The 18,739-nt window shown below is 44.2% G+C and overlaps 1 protein-coding gene across 2 annotated transcripts in view; it reads right to left on the minus strand.

The window, feature by feature from the left end:
• The window catches only part of SPRYD3 (SPRY domain containing 3), a 52,451-nt gene that overhangs the window by 6,213 nt on the left and 27,499 nt on the right, over positions 1-18,739 (minus strand). For both annotated transcript variants that reach the window (XM_032208881.1, XM_032208880.1), the window contains exons 7-9: positions 17,639-17,788; positions 13,060-13,117; positions 34-153 (exon numbers count right to left, since the gene is read on the minus strand). In XM_032208881.1, the coding sequence (XP_032064772.1) occupies positions 34-153; positions 13,060-13,117; positions 17,639-17,788 (328 nt within the window). The remainder of the gene's footprint in view (positions 1-33; positions 154-13,059; positions 13,118-17,638; positions 17,789-18,739) is intronic.

Below are 18,739 nucleotides of genomic sequence, written 5' to 3' on the forward strand. Positions count from 1 at the left end.
AGCATCATGTCCCTCCAAAGTCCAAATGCTCACCCTCGCTATCAAGGATGTAGTCACGTGGAAACATGATCCCACAACCCATAATGTCTCCTTTATAGCAACGGGGGCCAAAGGGATCCCCCACTCCACTTCCATGGAAGATTTTGCCATCATCTGCAAAAGAGAAAAGGAACAATCATTAAGCATTGTGAAGTTTCTGGATCTCAGTTTGCCTTCACCAAACATCGACAAAAGAAAAGCTGCTAAAAATGCTAGGGGTTCCAAGGCCAGATGCAGATATCTCAGGCTAAGCTACGGTTAACCAAGCATCACTTCAGTCATCAGGCAGGGATAGAAAGGATTACCAAGGGCACGGGACAAATTCAATTCCCCTGGCTGTTTGGTAAAATTAGGGGTTTTAGGAATTCTCTGTCTCCCTTTTACTCAACATTCAGAAACTGGACCAGGAATAGCACTATTTTTCTAGGTCTTGTGATCCCAAAGCCATAAAGAAACAGGACAGAACAAACACGAAAATGCATCATTTCAGGCAGTGGTCTCCAACCTTTTGGGCCCCAGAGACCAGTTCCATGGAGAGAGATTTTTCCATGGACCAGAGGGGGCCTGATTTCACTTGCTGCCTGCATCCTACGGGTGGAGCTTCGCTTGTTTGCACAGACCGGTTAATGGCATGCCATGGACAGGTGCCAATCCATGGAATTAAGGGTTAAGGATCTTTGATTTAAGAGAGGTAAATAAAAAAAAATCTCCAACTAAGCAGTTGGGGGCTTCCTGGGAGAGGTGCAACAGAGCATTGTTCTACCTGACCATTGACCATTCAAAATGGTACAACGGCACTGAAAAATGTAACTTATGACCATTTTTCACAGTGATATGCTTTGCAGTATCCCCATGATCATATGATCAAAGTTGCTTGGAATGGGTTCATATGTATGACCATTGCTGTGCACCCCAAGGTCATGTGACCTCCTTTTGCAAACTTCTGACAAGCAAAAGTCAACGGGGAAAAGTTGTAAAATGGGAGAACAGTCACTTAACCCACTCACTCAACTGCAGAGATTTTGAGCTCAATTGTGATCATACGTCAAGAGACAACTGGTACTGGAACCCCATAATAAACTCTGAATCTTTGCTTTATGAACAGGCCGGGCAATGATTTCAGGCAGGGCTCCTCTGGTAAGATAACCCAGCATGCCTAACCAGGCAGGATTCAAAGTCGACTAAGTTTCCCATAGTGTCTATTTACAGTACAGTCCCCCCGGGGATAAACACACCGGTCCAGCCAATCAGGTGCTCTGCCGGGCCAGACCAACAAGGGGTGGGGCGGGGAAATACATACTTTTGTGCCACCCATGATCAAAGCCAGACGACTCCGAAACCCAGTGGTCAGAACAATTCCTTTCCTCTGGGCAGAGGAGAACAAAAGCAGAAAGGAAGGGAGAGGTGGAGCAGAGACCACTTGAAAGGCCCCGGTGCTCTTTCATTCTCCGCGAATTCAGCTACGCAGAGGCTGCGGGTGCCCAGAACATAAGGCACGGGGCCAAGACCCTTTTGTCTTCATGAAAGAGGGAGGTTTGCTTGGCAAAAGGGCAGTCAATATTTCCCTCTGCTGCCAAGGAAACTTTGAGAACAATCTTGTGCAAACATTCCAGAACGTGTTCTCAAATAATGAAGGCTGGCCAGCGGGAGCACCTTTTAGGGAATCCCTAAGCTCAGTAAAACGTAAGAAAGGAAGGTCAAGAGGACGGCAGCTGATGGGAGAAGAACAGACCCGTGGTTGGGAAAGGGTGAAGAAGACCACTTCTAGCAGGAGATGGGCAATGGAAAGTTAATGCACTATCTTACTCTGAAGTTCTGCCTTTCCCTTCCTTGAAGCAGATTTGAAGCAGATTTGTCCAACGTGGACTGTTGGGAGTGATCCTGCTTAGATTGTCCCACTTTCTCAGGGGGGCCGTCCCGCAACTTTCTTGAGTGTGATTTATACATCTATGGAAGTGGGGTACTTAGAACCGAAGTGATTCTTGGTGTCCTGGTTCCAAAAAGTAGGGAGAATGAGCATCCTGAAGCCAAACTGCTCCAACCTAAACAGTGTCGGACATTCCTCAATCCTCCATAAATCTTCCCTGGGCGAAGCCGTTCAGGGTCTTATATACTCTAAAAGGGAGATCAAAAGTTGGCCCGTGCTTTGGAAAGTAAGCAGGCTTAACGGAAAGACTGAAATTATTTTCCTTGGCTCCAATTAAATCAAGCAGAGTTATTCTCAAGGTATGTAATTTCCCCCCCCCTCTGTCACATTAAAAATTACAATTTGGTGGCAACTTTTGCAAGACTTTCAGAAGCTGCAGTTGATCTTGGGGGCCTCCTGGTGCTCCTGTTCCAGAATTAAGAAAAAAAACAGTTCACTCAGGAATGTAGTTCAACATACATCTGAGTGAACTATTTAACTCTATTAGAAGAGGACGCACGTTAGCCACAAACCACTGTTTTCTGCCTTCACCTTTTTTGCTCTTCTTGTGAAGTTCTTAAGGAGGAGGGCAGCCTTTGCCTACCTGTAGCATCTTGGGAGAGAGGAATCTTTCATTGTGGTGGCATGAAGACGGCTAAGGTGGCACTGCCTAGAGTGAGTTAGTTAGAAGATCTGAAATCTTCATCTTTTTTTCATTATTTTTAGAAGATGACCTGGAGAGCAGGAAGCCCAACTGTTTTAAATGTCCCTCAGTGTAAACGTACGTCATCAATTTTCTGTGTGATGTGTCCTTTGCATCCAAAAGTAGTCAATCCAAGATTCTACAGATGGTCCTCGACTTATGACCACAATGGAGCCCCAAATTTCCATTGCTAAGCAATGAGTTGTTAAGTGAACTTTGCCCCATTTTACAATCTGTTTTGCCACCACTGATAAGCGAATCACTGCAGTTGTTAAGTGAATCGTGCTGTCGTTAAGGAAATCTGCCTCTCCTTCCGTTGACTTTGCTTGTCACAAGCTGGTTGGGATCACTGCTGATCACATGATCCTGGGACAACGGAACTGTCAAAAATACTTGCCAGTTGCCAGGCAGCCAAATTTTGATCACATGATCACATGGGAATACCGCAATGGTGTTAAGTGTGGAAAAAATGTCATCGTCACTTTTTTCAATGCTGTTGTAACTTCAAAGGAATGGTTGTAAGTCGAGGACTACCTGTACAGGAAACATCATCAGTCCACCTGCAACAGCTGGAAAATTTGGGACATTTTCTACCTTTTATGGGGCAAAAATACAAAACAAAAAAACAAAACACCCTTACCCAAACCCAGATGAGCCAAATAATTACAGGTAGTCCTCGACTTACGACCACAAGTGAGCCCAAAATGTATGTTGTTTTAAATGAGACATTTGTTAAGGGAGCTTTGCCCCATTTTACAACTTTTCTTGCCACATTTGTTAAGTGAATCATTCCAGTTTTTAACAAGGTTGTTAAGTGAATCTGGCTTTTCCATCAACTTTGCTTGTCTGAAGGTTGCAAAGGCATTCACATGACTCGTCAACCGTCATAAATATGAACCATTTAAGAGCTATGGTGGTGCAGTGGTTAGAGTGCAGTATTGCAGGCTACTTCTGCTGATCACCGGCTGCTAGCAGATCAAATCTCACCAGACTCAAGGTTGACTCAGCCTTCTATCCTCCTGAGGTCAGTAAAACAAGGACCCAGATTGTTGGGGGGAATAGGCTGACTGTGTAAACCGCTTAGAGAGGGCTGTAAAGCACTGAGAAGCGGTATAGAAGTCTGAGTGCTAGTGCTAGTTGTCAAGCATCCATATGTTGTTGTTTGGGGATGCTGCATAAGAGTGAAAAATGGTCGTAAGTCACTTTTTTCAGTGCCGTTGTAACTTTGAACAGTCAGTAAATGAACTGTTGTAAGTCGAGGAGTACCTGTATAAGCTGATAGCTAAAAGACAGACTTTTAGTAGCAGACCCCAACATATGAGATGAGAGTTGCTAAGTTTATGGCCAGCTGGCCAAATCACTCCATGCTAATCTGTTTTGGCTTCTTTCTAACAGTGACTTTTGGCATTATTTGTAAGTAGAACTGCATCTAGGAACTGTTGGATCTTGTTCGTATAAGCATCCCAAATATGCTGAATTATGAGGTTTTGAATTTCACTGGTTTTTGATCCTTAAGCCTGAAACTATAACCACAGTGTCAGCTTCTGCTTTGCTGCTGCTTCAGCTGCCATGAAACGGGAAGGGGGGGGGCGTGAATGTGGGAGGGTTTTACTTGGTGTGCTGGAGGACTGCTGGAGGAATGTTCTAAGATGTACCAGTCGTTGGGATTGCGCATGCGTACGTGTTTCCCGCCTGCATCAACGGCCTTCACATTCCATCTTGGCCTGTCTTTTTGAAGTTATCTCACACCTGACAATTGAAGGACTTATGATTGGACTGGAGCTTTGATCCTAAGGGGGGGGAACGGGCTTTGCTATATATCAATTGCTTTCGCACCATATTATTCAGATTTTGCTTCACTGCTGCTTGCTTACCATTTATAATTAGTAAAAGTACTTTGGATTTCCAACCCATGGAGTCTATTGGTCTTCTTTCCTAGTTATGGAATGGAGTGGGGCGTGACAAGAAGCAAAATCTGAAAATATCCCTTTCCAGGAGATTTTACGTCTACCGAGAAGGGAAATAATGTCTTCTCCGACCAGAGAGGAGGAAGGCGCCGTTGGAGGGACGGATTCCAGTGAACTGGGACCTCCCGACCTTTCTTTACACCAGCCCAGCCCGTCTGACCGGCCGTTGCACGAAGATTTATTTCAACTGCAAATTTCCAGTCAGCCTGAACCTTCCCCCCTACCCCGTTGGTCAACTTCAGTGGGGCAAAGAGAAATAGAGACAAGCTGGAATGCTGGACTCACCCAAAAACCTCCTCAACAGACTTCGCTGGAGCCAGGGGCCGTGAGGAAACCTCAGGCGGGTGAGTTTCATGAATATTGGAGCCAAAGGGGCGATGAAGGGGAATGGAGAAGTTATCAGCACCAGGGCCCTGGGAGACAACCCCCCCGGAGTGAACTACCTGATTATTGGGGTCAAACATTTTTGGAAGAGAGAAGGGGAGAGGAGGACAGAGACTGGAGAAATTGGCAACGTTACCCACGCCAGGATTCTCCCCCACCCCCCCCTCGGCCCGCATCACCCCCTGCGGCTAGAGGCTTTGCTGACCAAAGGGGACCTCCACCCCAGGCTCCCCCCCGAAGACATCGTATGGCTAAAATCCCTCCTTTGCCTGTGCGTTTTAATGGGGCTTCGGCTAGCCTCGCCTCCTTCCTCATGCAGGTTTTTAATTACATGGAGATATATGGCCGGGACTTTGAATCTGACATTTTAAGGGTCAGGATGGTCCTGTTATCTTTGGATGGTGAGGCGGCGGCGTGGTCGACTGCTTTGCATATGTCTGGTTCTCCCCTCTTGGGGAATTTCAACCGTTTTATGGCAGCTTTCCGTCGACGTTTTGATGACCCGTTGACCGAGAAGCGAAACAAATTGAAGTTTTTAACTTTTGACCAAGACGACAGGCCTGTCGCCGAATACATCCAGGAATTTCAGTGTCTGTCTCAGTACATGAGAGGCTGGGGGGAGGATGCGATGCTGGACAGATTTGCCGAAGGCTTAAACCCTGAAATTTATCAACAATGTGTTAATCGTAACCTGCCGAGGCGCTTAATCACTTGGTTCGAGCATGCGGCTGACGCTGAGCTTGACTTGATTCGTTTGCGATATGCCACTGAAGAAAAAAGGAAGCGGAAAGAAAGGGCTGCCAAGGCCCTCCCCCCTCCTTCTACTCAAGTGCTTTCCAAACGCCGAGGCGACACAAGAGAGCCCCCTTCTGGCCCCTCCAGACCTTTAACATGTTTTCGCTGTGGCAAGCTTGGGCACACCGCCCCCCTCTGTAGGGCGAAAACACCTCTCTCTGCCCAACCCCCTCCCAGACGTGAGGAGAAATCTGCAAGAGGCTCTGAGAGGAAAAAGAAGGAAACGGCTTTCGCTGGAGAAACCAACCCTCCTCCTCTAGCCCAACCGTTGAAGGATGACGCGGATGCTACCTCCTCTTCTTCTGATGACTCAGATGACGACGCTTCCCCTCGCTGGGTGAGTTCAAACAAGGGGCCCCTTCTGCTCCCTATTGTATTAAGAGTTCCTCCTGAGGGACCACCTGCCACCCTCCTAGCATTACTGGATTCCGGCTGTTCCCGGTCCATGATCAATCCGGCCATGGTTGAGAAATTAGGCCTCAAATTGCGCACTTTGAAAACCCCTATTGTTTTTTGCCAGATAGACGGATCGATTGCAGGGGGGGGGCCCGCCCATTTTTTTACTGAGCCTTTGGAAATGACAATGGGTACCCACACTGAATTAATCTCCTTTGTGGTCGCACCTGGCATGGACAGACCACTTATTTTAGGCATCCCATGGCTCCGGAAATGGAACCCCCACATAAACTGGCGGACAGGCCGCTTGCGTATTCGCTCCAAAGTGCCTCCTGTGGGGGAGGGCTCTCCAACCCAGCCTAACGTCACTGACGTTCCTGAGATGGCCGCTAGGGGGCAGGAGAGGATAGCAGGAGAGGAAAAAATTCCGAAAGAATATTTGGATCTTAAAGAAGTATTCAGCGAGCAATCTTCGGACATTTTACCCCCCCACAGGCCCACTGATTGTTCCATTGACATTTTGCCCGGGGTCAAACTCCCCAAACCCCGCATTTACTCCATGTCGCCCAGAGAAATGGAGGAGATGCGTTCTTTCATTGACAAAAATTTGAAACGTGGTTTCATTGAACCGGCACGACCCAAGGTGGCGGCGCCTGTGTTATTTCGTGAGAAGAAAGATGGGTCTCTTCGTTTATGTTGTGACTTTAGAAACCTTAACGCCATCTGTTCTCACAACCTCTACCCACTACCCTTGATGAAGGACTTATTGGCACAATTGGGGAAGGGACGCATCTTCACAAAATTGGACCTGCGAGAAGCTTACTATAGAGTACGCATCAAGGAAGGGGACGAATGGAAGACCGCGTTCAACTGCCCCCTTGGTTGTTTCCAGTTCCGGGTTATGCCTTTTGGCCTTCAGGGGGCTCCTGCTGTATTCATGCAATTTATTAATGAGATCCTACACGACCACCTCTATAAGGGCGTTATCGTATATCTGGACGATATCCTCATTTATACCCGCACTTACGACCACCACGTCAATCTGGTGCGCACTGTTTTGAAGAAACTCCGTGCTGCCAACCTGTATGCCAAGTTGTCTAAGTGTGAGTTTCACCAAACTACTATTGACTATCTGGGCTACCGTATCTCCCCTGATGGCGTTGAGATGGACCCTGAAAAAGTGAAGGCCGTCACTGAATGGGACGCTCCCAAAACTCGTAAACAGTTGCAAAAGTTTTTGGGTTTCGCTAATTTCTACCGTCAATTTATTCCCTCTTTTGCCGACATTGCTCTACCCATTACTAATCTGCTCAAAACAAAAGGCGACCCGAGACCAAAACCCAGTAAGCCTTTGGACTGGACCATGGAATGCCAGGCGGCGTTCGAAAAGCTTAAACGCCTTTTTGCAGCTGAACCAGTTCTTAAACATCCTGATCTCGACCAGCCGTTCGTTGTCCAGGCGGATGCCAGTGATGTCGCCGTTGGGGCCGTTCTCCTACAAGCCAATGACCAAGGTAACTTGCAACCTTGCGCGTACACCTCACGTAAACTCACTGACACGGAACGGCGCTGGGCGGTTTGGGAGAAAGAGGCTTTTGCAGTCCGTTGGGCCCTCGCTACTTGGCGCCACTTCCTGGAAGGCTCTAAGCACCCATTTGAAGTGTGGACTGACCACAAGAACTTGGAAGCGTTGCGCACACCGCGCCGTCTCTCCCCAAAGCAGATGCGTTGGGCCCAATATTTTAACCGTTTCAATTTCACTCTAAAGTATATCCCGGGGGGAAAGAACTTCATGGCTGATGCTTTGTCCCGGTTACCTCAGTATAATTGTTCCAAACTGAGTATCGTCCAACCGCTCTTGGCAGCTCCGGTACTCACACGTCAACAGACCAAGGCTCAAAAGGACGTACCTCACGATCTGCTTTCTGACCTCAAAGCAGCTCTTCCTCAAGACGACTGGTTCCTGAACCATCGGGACGAGTGCACCATGAGGGAAGATCTACCGTGGATTGGTGCTAAATTATACATCCCCGCTTCCCTACGTCTTGTGGTCCTTCGTCGCGCCCATGACTCCAGGATGGCGGGTCATTTTGGATTCGTCAAAACTTTGCACCTCGTGAAGAGACAATTCTGGTGGCCCTCTTTAAAAAAGGACATTGAACTTTATGTTTCCAGTTGCCCGGTTTGCGCTACCGCCAAAAAGCCACCAGGGAAACCACACGGCCTTCTGCAGTCTGTCGCTCGCCCGGTTGCCCCGTGGAAGGAGATTTCTATGGACTTTATTGTGGAGCTTCCCGAAAGCCAAGGGCACACCGTCATCTGGGTGGTTACTGACTTGTTCTCCAAGCAAGTTCACTTCGTGCCTTGCCACAAGATTCCTTCCGCCAAGGCGTTGGCTAAATTATTCCTATTTCACATATACCGCTTGCATGGGGTCCCCGACCGTATTATCTCCGATCGTGGAGTCCAATTCACATCTAAATTTTGGAAGGAGTTCCTCACGCGCATTGGCTCCGCCCAGGGCCTTAGCTCCGCCTACCATCCTCAGACTAATGGCGGCTGTGAACGTACTAATTCCGTTCTTGAACAATATTTACGTTGTTTCATCAATTATCAACAGGACGATTGGGTGGACTTGTTGCCGCATGCTGAAGTGGCCTATAACAATTCGGTTCACTCCAGCACGGGTTTCACCCCTTTCCGGGTGGTTTACGGCCAGGATTTTGTTGCTATCCCCGAACTGCCTACGGCCCAGCCTCAGGTTCCTTCCGTTGCTGACTGGAGTGAACGTCTCAGTCGCCTTTGGCCCCTCACTCTTTCCACCTTGGACGCTGCCCATAAGGCTCATAAGAAGCAGGCTGATAAGAAACGCTCTCAGCCTTATGAGTATCACGTTGGGGATTTAGTGTATTTGTCCACAAAATTCTTGCATACTACGCAGAAGTCTAAGAAATTGGGTCCCAAGTATGTTGGCCCTTTCCCGATTGTGAAAGTTATCAATCCTGTGTCTGTACGTTTGCAATTGCCCAAACATCTCAACCGGGTCCATCCGGTGTTCCATATCAACCTCATCAAACCAGTTCGGGTCTCCGACCTCCGGCCCGCAGATGCCCCTCCACCTGCTCCGTTACTTATTGATGGCGACCGTCATTTTGAAGTCCGGGACATTCTGGACTCCCGTCGCTACCGTAATCGCATCCAATACCTTGTGGCTTGGAAACATTTTCCCCCCTCCCACACGGAATGGGTTGATAAGTCCCACGTTCGTGCCCCCCGCTTGCTGCGGAAATTTTATGCTTCGTATCCCGACAAGCCTTGACTTTTCTCCTTTCCCTCTCTTGCTTGTTTATTGTTTGTCTGTCTTGTTTGTTTGTTTTTTTTTTTCTTTCCTTCCAGGCCTGACAGCCTTTTTCCGGGGGACGGCCGGATGTCAGCTTCTGCTTTGCTGCTGCTTCAGCTGCCATGAAACGGGAAGGGGGGGGGCGTGAATGTGGGAGGGTTTTACTTGGTGTGCTGGAGGACTGCTGGAGGAATGTTCTAAGATGTACCAGTCGTTGGGATTGCGCATGCGTACGTGTTTCCCGCCTGCATCAACGGCCTTCACATTCCATCTTGGCCTGTCTTTTTGAAGTTATCTCACACCTGACAATTGAAGGACTTATGATTGGACTGGAGCTTTGATCCTAAGGGGGGGGAACGGGCTTTGCTATATATCAATTGCTTTCGCACCATATTATTCAGATTTTGCTTCACTGCTGCTTGCTTACCATTTATAATTAGTAAAAGTACTTTGGATTTCCAACCCATGGAGTCTATTGGTCTTCTTTCCTAGTTATGGAATGGAGTGGGGCGTGACACACAGGATCTGTTGAGATCCCAGCAGCCAAGGAGGAAAGAATGAATCCTTGATAAACAGCTGAAGAATATCAACTTTCCCAATGGTTATTCTAGTCTTTTCTACATTCATTTATCTGGTCTATTCTTTTTGGAATAAGTTAAGATTGTTTGCCAGGTAATTATTTTCTCTCCTAGGTACTCATAGTGCAGACAAATTACTTAACCACAATTTGCTTTCTTTGTCCTGGTTGAGAGGGCCACACAAATTATGAAACCATATTTACCTTCTCAGATTCCCTCCCCTCCAACCTGATATTCTCCAGACCTATCAAATTTCATCAATTCTCGTTGAGTTAAGCATGGGTGACATGTCAAAAGAAATTCCTGTGAGATTTCTAGTAAGAATCACTACTTTAACCATGGTTTGCTAACACAGACTTAATTGCTGTTGCTGTGGATGATATAGACTCTGTTTCACTATCTAATTATATGGGACTTTGGTTTTAGTGAGGAATCATTTTTTACTTATTATTGGGCTGATGGTTGCCCAGCAGCTAAGGGCAAAACTACACATGGCAATCTCTATTATATGATGAAAAGATGGCCAAATTAAAGAATGCAACATTTGTGCCAGCATGACAAACAATGAGGTTGACTATGATATTGGAGTCTTGGAAACCACTAGCAATGCTGAAGCCAGTTTATGTATGAATTTGAAACAAAACAGAAAGAAGGATCAAATGTTCAACTGTTTTCAGTAATTCCCCAAAAGGTAATGAAGAGAACCTAACGAGAAGCTTAAGAATGATAGATAGGTAACTGGAAATAGCTTCTTCGCCTTTACCGGGATTGATACTACAAGGGAACTAAGACATAGCTTTAGTTCATGTAGTATCTACGGTTGGTTGTGTCTTCTAATCTAATAAGACAGCTCAGGCTTGCTCTGTTGGGCTCTTGGTGTTCTCTAAATACAGATTTTTACAAGCTAGAATATCACCAATCAATCACAAGACGGAGATACCAGCAGAAACCTCAGCCTCTGGAAGGGCAAAAAATTAAAAACAAAACAAAGCTTAAATCAGCCTATGAGAAATGCTAGTTGATAATTTCCAACAGTAGATAAGTAAGAAGATAATGAGCTGGCCAGCAATTCCTCTCTCTTAGAACTAGCAAGAAATTATAGAAGAAAATATTATTTTAGATGAGATACTGTTCCTTCTTATGTTCAGTAAGGAGGGTTTTTTTTTAAGTTTTTATTTTACGCACATAAACACATCAACAAGAACAAACACATGACTTAAGACAACATAGGAACAAGAAGTTCCATCATATATCATACAGCAGTTCCGTATCGGTTTCTTTGTAGTTAGTGTTTTCCCTTTCTATACCTTTCTATCTTACATTCATGGTCTCTTTATTCGTTATCCATTTTTATGTATAATTCTATATTTATTTATACTTAGCTATTTATAACAAAATATTGTTTATCTATAATGTGCTATACATTCTTACTATCATTTATTCTCTTACATACAATTCTAGATATACATTCACATGGTTATTCTTTTTCTTTGCCAATCTTATACTAATGTTATTCCATTTAAGAGATTATAGAGTACAGTTTGGATTGGATTGTTTACCATCCCAAGCGTCTGTTATGACACCACCTTATTTTCTCTTTCTTTTCTCTCTCCCTTCCTTCTCTACTTCCTTCTTGCCTCCTCTCCTTCCCCTTCTTTCTTCTCTTACCTCTACCCTATTCTTACCCTCTCTCTTCCCCTTCCTATCCTCTCTCCTTCTCTTTTTCTCCCTTCCTCCCTCCTCTCCTTCTCTTTCTCTCCCTTCCACCCACCTTTCCTTATCTCTTTCTTCTTCCCTAACCTCTCCTCCACTCCTCCTCTTCCTTTCCTACTATTTATCCTTCTCTTTCTCTCCCTTCCATCCTCCTCTCCTTTCCCTTCCTTCTTCCCTAGTAAGGAGGCTTTTTATATGGTAATAATGCTGATTTTCTCTTCATTTTGAACAAATGACATACAACAAATTAAACCTTTGTTTCCTATTCTGGCATCTATTCATACTAGTCAGAGGTGCTTAAACGAGGAACTGCCCTAACAAATCAGCTAACTATGTTGTTATCTTAATTTAAACAAGCAAGACCAATCGAAGCTCATAGTAATACTCAGAAGTTGCCTCAAAGTGACAAGGCTCCATTTTGCTATCTACTCTGTAGAAAAATCACTCCAAATTTGGAATCACCATTTTTTAACATTATCCACTGAAAACAAGAAGAAGAAAAACCAATTCCAACATATAAAAGAATTCAGCATACTCCCATTTTCATCTCTTTCGGATGTCAGAGAGCAACTGAGGATATATTATCAGACCTATGACCTCTGCTCAATCCCCTATCCATTCCCACTGCCAAACCTAACAGTTTCCTCCAAATGTTGATAATATATTTTCTTTTCTTGGATGGATAAATTACTTTTTATTTAATAAACTCACACTTATTAGATTTTAATTCCATCCCACTAGCTTTAAAAATAAACATTCAACAACTCTTAAGGAGCTCCAATGTTCATAAGCCATGCTGGTGTGCCGTATGATACACAGAAAACTGTATTAAAATTTCATGTCCTGGCTCTATCTGGACCATCTTTTCCCCCTTAGCTCATCTGCAATGCAAAATATAATGTTCACTTATTATTTGAACAGTTACAAAAGTGAAGTATTAAACGCTATAGGCCGTAAATGAAGGAATTCTCATCTTCTGATCAGGCTATTTTCATCTTTATACCCCTTCCAAACAAGGGGCTCTCTGTTTCAAAATATGAATGAATGGTGATGTAACATTTTAAATTTCTGCAAGTGTACTGTTTTTTTTTTGCTGTTTAACTTCTGTAAGTTGCTAAGACAGCGGACATCTCTATGGTAGCCTCTTAGAAAAAGCAAATATAGCGAAATCAACGTAACATGGGATTCGCCCAAACCGTTCCTCCTATTACAGCCAAAGCTGGGTCTTGGACACTCACCTGCATGGTAGGCTACAGATCCTCTGCTCCAGCCAGGATGCCGGTTTTTGGGGTAATCCTAGGGCAAAGAAGAAATACAGCCAGGTTGCACATCATCACATTTCTTCTGGCAAAAAAATGCCACAGAGAAAATAAATTTCCATTCCAGGCATGATTGATTGAACAAGCAAGCATGCACCTCTTTACTGAAAGCTCTCACTTCCTCTGTGGACTTTTTATATACATATATAATTGTATAACACTATATATACCGCACCTATATAACTCTATCTATCTATCTATCTATCTATCTATCTATCTATCTATCTATCTATCTATCTATCTATCTATCTATCTATCTATCTACTCTCTCTCTGTCCTAGGAAGCACCCTCTCCCTTTCTTTATGCCGGTGCTTATATAAAAGCCACAAGCAGTGGCAGAAGGAACGGGAGAGCCTTCCTAGGAATTCCTAAAACTCTCACATGGGAGATCAACTAACATCTTCTGAATATACATACATACATACATGTGTGTGTACACACGCACACACACACACACACTATATTTGGGCCCTATATCTGCTGCTTTGAACCCGTGAAAGTCAAGATGCAGACATTCTACAGAAAGTCACAACTGTCTATTTATATATACATTACAATGAGCAGAGAGGGGCTGTCGAACAAGACCCTGGCCTTCCCTTCTCCCAAAAGAGATTGTGTTCATTAGTCTAGTTTGTAGGGTAGAAAGTTAGCACCCAGAATGAATTATTTTAGGAAATATTGGGAAATAGGCAGGATATTATAATTCCCCTAAAAGAAAAATAGAAATCTTAAGGGAGACAGGAACTCAGAGCTTCAGCTCCCTGCTCCCACAAGATATTTGGTGCCACTGAGAAGGACTGGGCCAGCCTATGTACAAAATAAAAGACTTTCAGGTCCAGGGTGATAGGATTAAGACATGACCCTCCAGGACATAATAGGATTACCTAGCAGCAGGGCTCACTGCATTGCAAAATCACCTGGGGACACTGCACCACCCTCCAGGCTTCAACCAAACTTGACTCAGACAAACCCACATGGCCCCATGGGATTCTGACCACAGCCAATAGAATACATTTCTTGCACAGGGACAGAAAGCTCAAGGGCAAGGCCCCAAGAGAAGGTATAAATAACCCTCTCTCTCCACTGCATGTGGTCAGGTGCCCAGGACCTCAACCCCACGTGGTCCTGTCCATCAATAAACCATCTTTCCAATCAGCCTCCATGTTTCCAGTATCTCTCTCTCCACTTGGAAGTGAACCAGATGGATATTTCTTCCAACAGTAGCTATTACACAATGCACTAGTACACTAGCGCTATCACTACACTCACCTCTTGTAGTCTTCAAGGCTAAATGCAAGCAGGTTAATTTTAAAGCCAGGATGATTTAAATAGCCCATCTCCACAGAAAACAATTATACTGCATCCGTACTGGATGAACCTCAAACCCTATTTCTTCAAGTCTTGGCTCTCTTAAAGCAAGGGAAGAGAATCTAGTCCTCTGAACATTTCCTGACTATAATTCTTATCAATATTAATGGCTGGTTGGAACTGATGGGAATTTGAGTGCAACCACATCCAGCCATTCTGTCCCAAGATGAGGAGTGGAAGCAGTTGGAAACAGACAGATATGTAAGTGGTTAAACCGATTTTTTTTTTTTGGGTGGGTGGGAGGATGATTGGATTTTTCATTTTGTGTCAAGACATACTAACATGCCATGAAAATGAGTCCAGATGTTTTCATATTTCATACACAGAAGAGGGGATCTGGTGTTCTTGTATGATTTACTTTGTCCGGTCTCACAAATTCTACTTAATTTCTGAGTGGACAATTCCAGCACCATTCGGCATCCATCACGATACAGACATACTGATTAATAAGTTCAAGGATGCAAACCAAACCAGGTAAAACAGAACAGCATATGGCACTTTTTTTTTTCTGACAGCATTCAATTTTTAATCACACTCTAAAGTAAAGCTTTCACTTTGTCCTAACTATCAGAAGTTTGGGAAACATTTATCTAGATCACATTCATGCAGTTACAGTATATCACAGAAGTGAGTACCCCCTCCTCACATTTTGTAAACCTTTAAGTATATCTTTTCATGTGACAACACTGAAGAAATGACACTTGGCTACAATGTAAAGTAGAGAGTATATAGCTTGTATAAGATGAACTGGAATTTTCACCCATTTTTGTGTGTGTGTGTGTGTGTGTGTGTGTGTTTGTGTGTGTGTGTTATACTTGAAAAATACGGTAGATATTCCTTGAATAACCTAGAAGCAACTGCCTTCTTTCAGGATATTCTTCAATTTCCCCAATCTAAGCTAAAAATGCTGGGAGATTTCCTAAGATCTGCTATTCAAGTATAGTACTAACCAAATTCAATTCTCTCACTAGAGATTAAGCTTGACTTGAAGATTCCCCCCCCCCCCCATTACCATTTAAATCAAGACTTTTTGCCCACACTTTTTCTGATTTCTTTTCCTAATGATGGCTAAGACTCTATGGTTTCCTTATAAGCTGAAGCAGGATTCCCAAAAACCAGCTTCTGGTTCTATCCAGGCTCCCTTGCCCGCCCCTCATCCTGCCCTTACGTATGCACAGAGACACACCAGATGTAGAAATGCCAGATCATTTCAGGGCAAGTTATTCTCCGGTGAATCAGGAACTCAAGGGAGAACAAAAGGAAGTTGATCCAGTTCTTTCTGTTTTGGATCTCCCATGACTGCTGGGATTTGCTTGTTGTAGCAAGAGGAGGAGGGAACGAACTGGCTCAGTATCAAAGGCCACATGAATCCAAGCCATGCATAGAGGCAAACAACAGAACCAGATGGCTGCATCGGACAAGAAAGGAAGAGGGACAGGCGCCAATCCAGCCCCAATATGCAGTGCAACCTGGTTCTAATTTATTTATTGGAATTTGCCAGTAACAAGAGAGCCTAATTTAGCCAATCAAGAGCAGAAGATGTTGTGCAGGACAAAGAGGCATCGATGGGTTGAAGACAATAGTTGATCAGTGACAGTGTGTACATTTGCTAAGGGTTACCCTGATCTTTCCAGATGTCCTATTTTTGCTCTGAAGGAAAGTGGAAGAGCAGCAGCTAAACTGAAGGCCTCTGTTTTTCAGGCAGAACTTTGCAGGTTAACATAAGCAAAAGTCAAGAGGAAAGAAAATTACTTCCTGGTGACACAGCTGCAATGTTGAACATTCTCCATGGCTCACTTTAAAACTACAATAATGCCTAAATAGGGCAGACGGCACATGTGAAATGTTTCCCATTGCTGAATTGTATTTCATTAATCAAGGGTTCACGCTGAACTTGGTTTTTCAAACTTCCACCTGCCTAACACCCCTCTCCCCTCCATCTTTGAGCTGAAAGGAGCCAGTTAGACTCCATGAGTTCGACTCTTGATTAGGGAAGGAAGCCAAATGAAAGCATCGTCAAACATCCAACCTCTGCTTAAACATATCCCACCACCTCTCTGAGAAACACATTTGGGGAAATTAAACAAAAAGCAAGGTGCCGTGCCTGAAGAAACAAAGGGAGGGGATGTTAGCTTTTTACTGTATTTTGCAGGGCGCATTGTCAAGAGTTAAAGGAGGGTTGCGGAAGAAACTTGTCCAGCTTCACACAACTGCCAGGTCTTGGGAAAAAATGGCTATGGTGTAGCAGCTTCACTGCAAAAGTTTCATGACCAACCCGCAATTACTGAAATTGACAAATTGCCTGAAGACAGGCTGAAGAGATTGCAATAGCCCTCAGAGATAGAAGGCCACCTTGGGGAGGGATTAGATGTGAGAAAAGCAACCTTGCTGAAGCAGTTCTATGCAATGACCAAACTTTAAAAAGACTTGTCCCAACCGCCCTCCAAAGAGAGAAAATGTTACTTTCTCCATGATCCATCACTGCTTTAGGTTCATCCTACCCCTCATGAACGCGACAAGGAGAGTCCGTGGTATGATTTCTGTTTGGCAACTGGACCATGCAGTGACTCATCATTTCATATGGAGAGTTTCAAACATCTGCTGTCTGACTTGCCCTAACAATGAAGCCTCAAACCGGTCAAATTAAACCCCACCTTTAATTCAAGATTGGGAGATACTGCCAGCCATCTTCAGTTTTGCAGACATTTAAAACAGCAAGGAATGCAAAGCTAAACTGAGAAGCAAACTTAAGCCTTTTGTTAGCTCCTGCTTAGTTCTTCCCTACAGCACTTTTTGTGGGCAGCCACAAACATTTTTTGTCACTGATTGTGGGATTTGGTAAACCGGGTGATACTTCCCCAGAGGACACCAAGGGAAAGATCCCAACGAAGAGTTTGGGCTTAAAGCTGTGTGGGTGAGCCCTAAGGAGGTATATCGCAAGGAAAAGAGGACTTGAAAAGCTCCATGTTAAAGGGAGCTTCTTACCTTCTCTCAATACACAGCATATTCCTTCATACATACCCAAAGTTGTTTTCCCCAATTTGATGTCACATTGGGACTACACATCAAATTAATGAGGGAACCTCTAAAGGCGGATCAGTCTCCATTTTCTCTCCTGAGCGTTCTTACCTTGCGGGCAAGGCCCAGGGCGATGTAGCACTTCTCTCCCGGATCCACAATCTCCACCTCAAAGTAGTGACTCCTGGTACTCAAAGGCTGCCGAGCTTGTGCAAGACCCACATCGATGATGCTCTTCCCTTTCCCTATATATTCCAAGAGCTGCAAAGAGAAGAGAAGACAGTAGCTGACTGCCCATCTGGCCTCACACTCCATCTTCTGAAGTCACCACAGGCAGCCATAATCCTATCAACATCCTCTGTTGTTGTGTTCATTATAGAGAATTCTGAAAGCCTGACAAGCAAAAGAGCAAACAAGGACTCCCAAAGGTAATTGAAGAGAGCCATATGGTAATCATTCATTAGACTTGGTCGCTGCACGGTAATTAAACAGTCTGTGTGTGCCTTATAAAGTGAAACAGTGCGCCACAACAATCAAATCAGGAGTTACCATTTGAAATCACAAGCTAGAAAACCCCCTATCTTTGCAAGTATCACTTAACCACTTTCATGGTTATGGGTGTGGAAGACTGCTTTTCAATAAGATGGGAAATATCCCCTCAAACAACATTTTTTCTTTTTGCTTTTCCCATTTTACAGGGGTTTTTTTCCCTCTTTTAAATAGGCTGCAGACAACTGAAGGAGGAAGTCCGAGAAGTGCATCCGCAAACTAGTCTCTCTTATTTCATAGAAACTTCCAAGCTAAAGGTTGCAATTTGGAAGATCAGTTGATCTCCTTGTAAAACCTGAATTGGTTATAAACATAAAACAATACAACTAAAAGAAGTGGATTTTAGTGATCCTAGGGACTTTCCAAATAAACCATTGAACTTTGTAATATACTGGTAAACTACACGGCTGCTTCATGTATTCTTAATTCTTGTTCCAATTTAATAATTTGCTGAGGCGATCCCTGGAGCATCTGCTACCATCATTTTGATTTTATAATGCAACACCATTACTTATATATCCATTCTGGTTTTTAAAATTGCTTGCTTTATTTATTTTCCAAGTTAAGAAGTACAGGTAGTCCACAGCTTTTGACCATTCATTTAGCAATTGTTCTGAGGTACAACGGTGCTGAGTAACATTTTATGAGATTGTATAAATGGTT

Source organism: Thamnophis elegans, chromosome 2, assembly GCF_009769535.1.
Source record: "Thamnophis elegans isolate rThaEle1 chromosome 2, rThaEle1.pri, whole genome shotgun sequence".
Classification (NCBI taxonomy): Eukaryota; Metazoa; Chordata; class Lepidosauria; order Squamata; family Colubridae; genus Thamnophis; species Thamnophis elegans.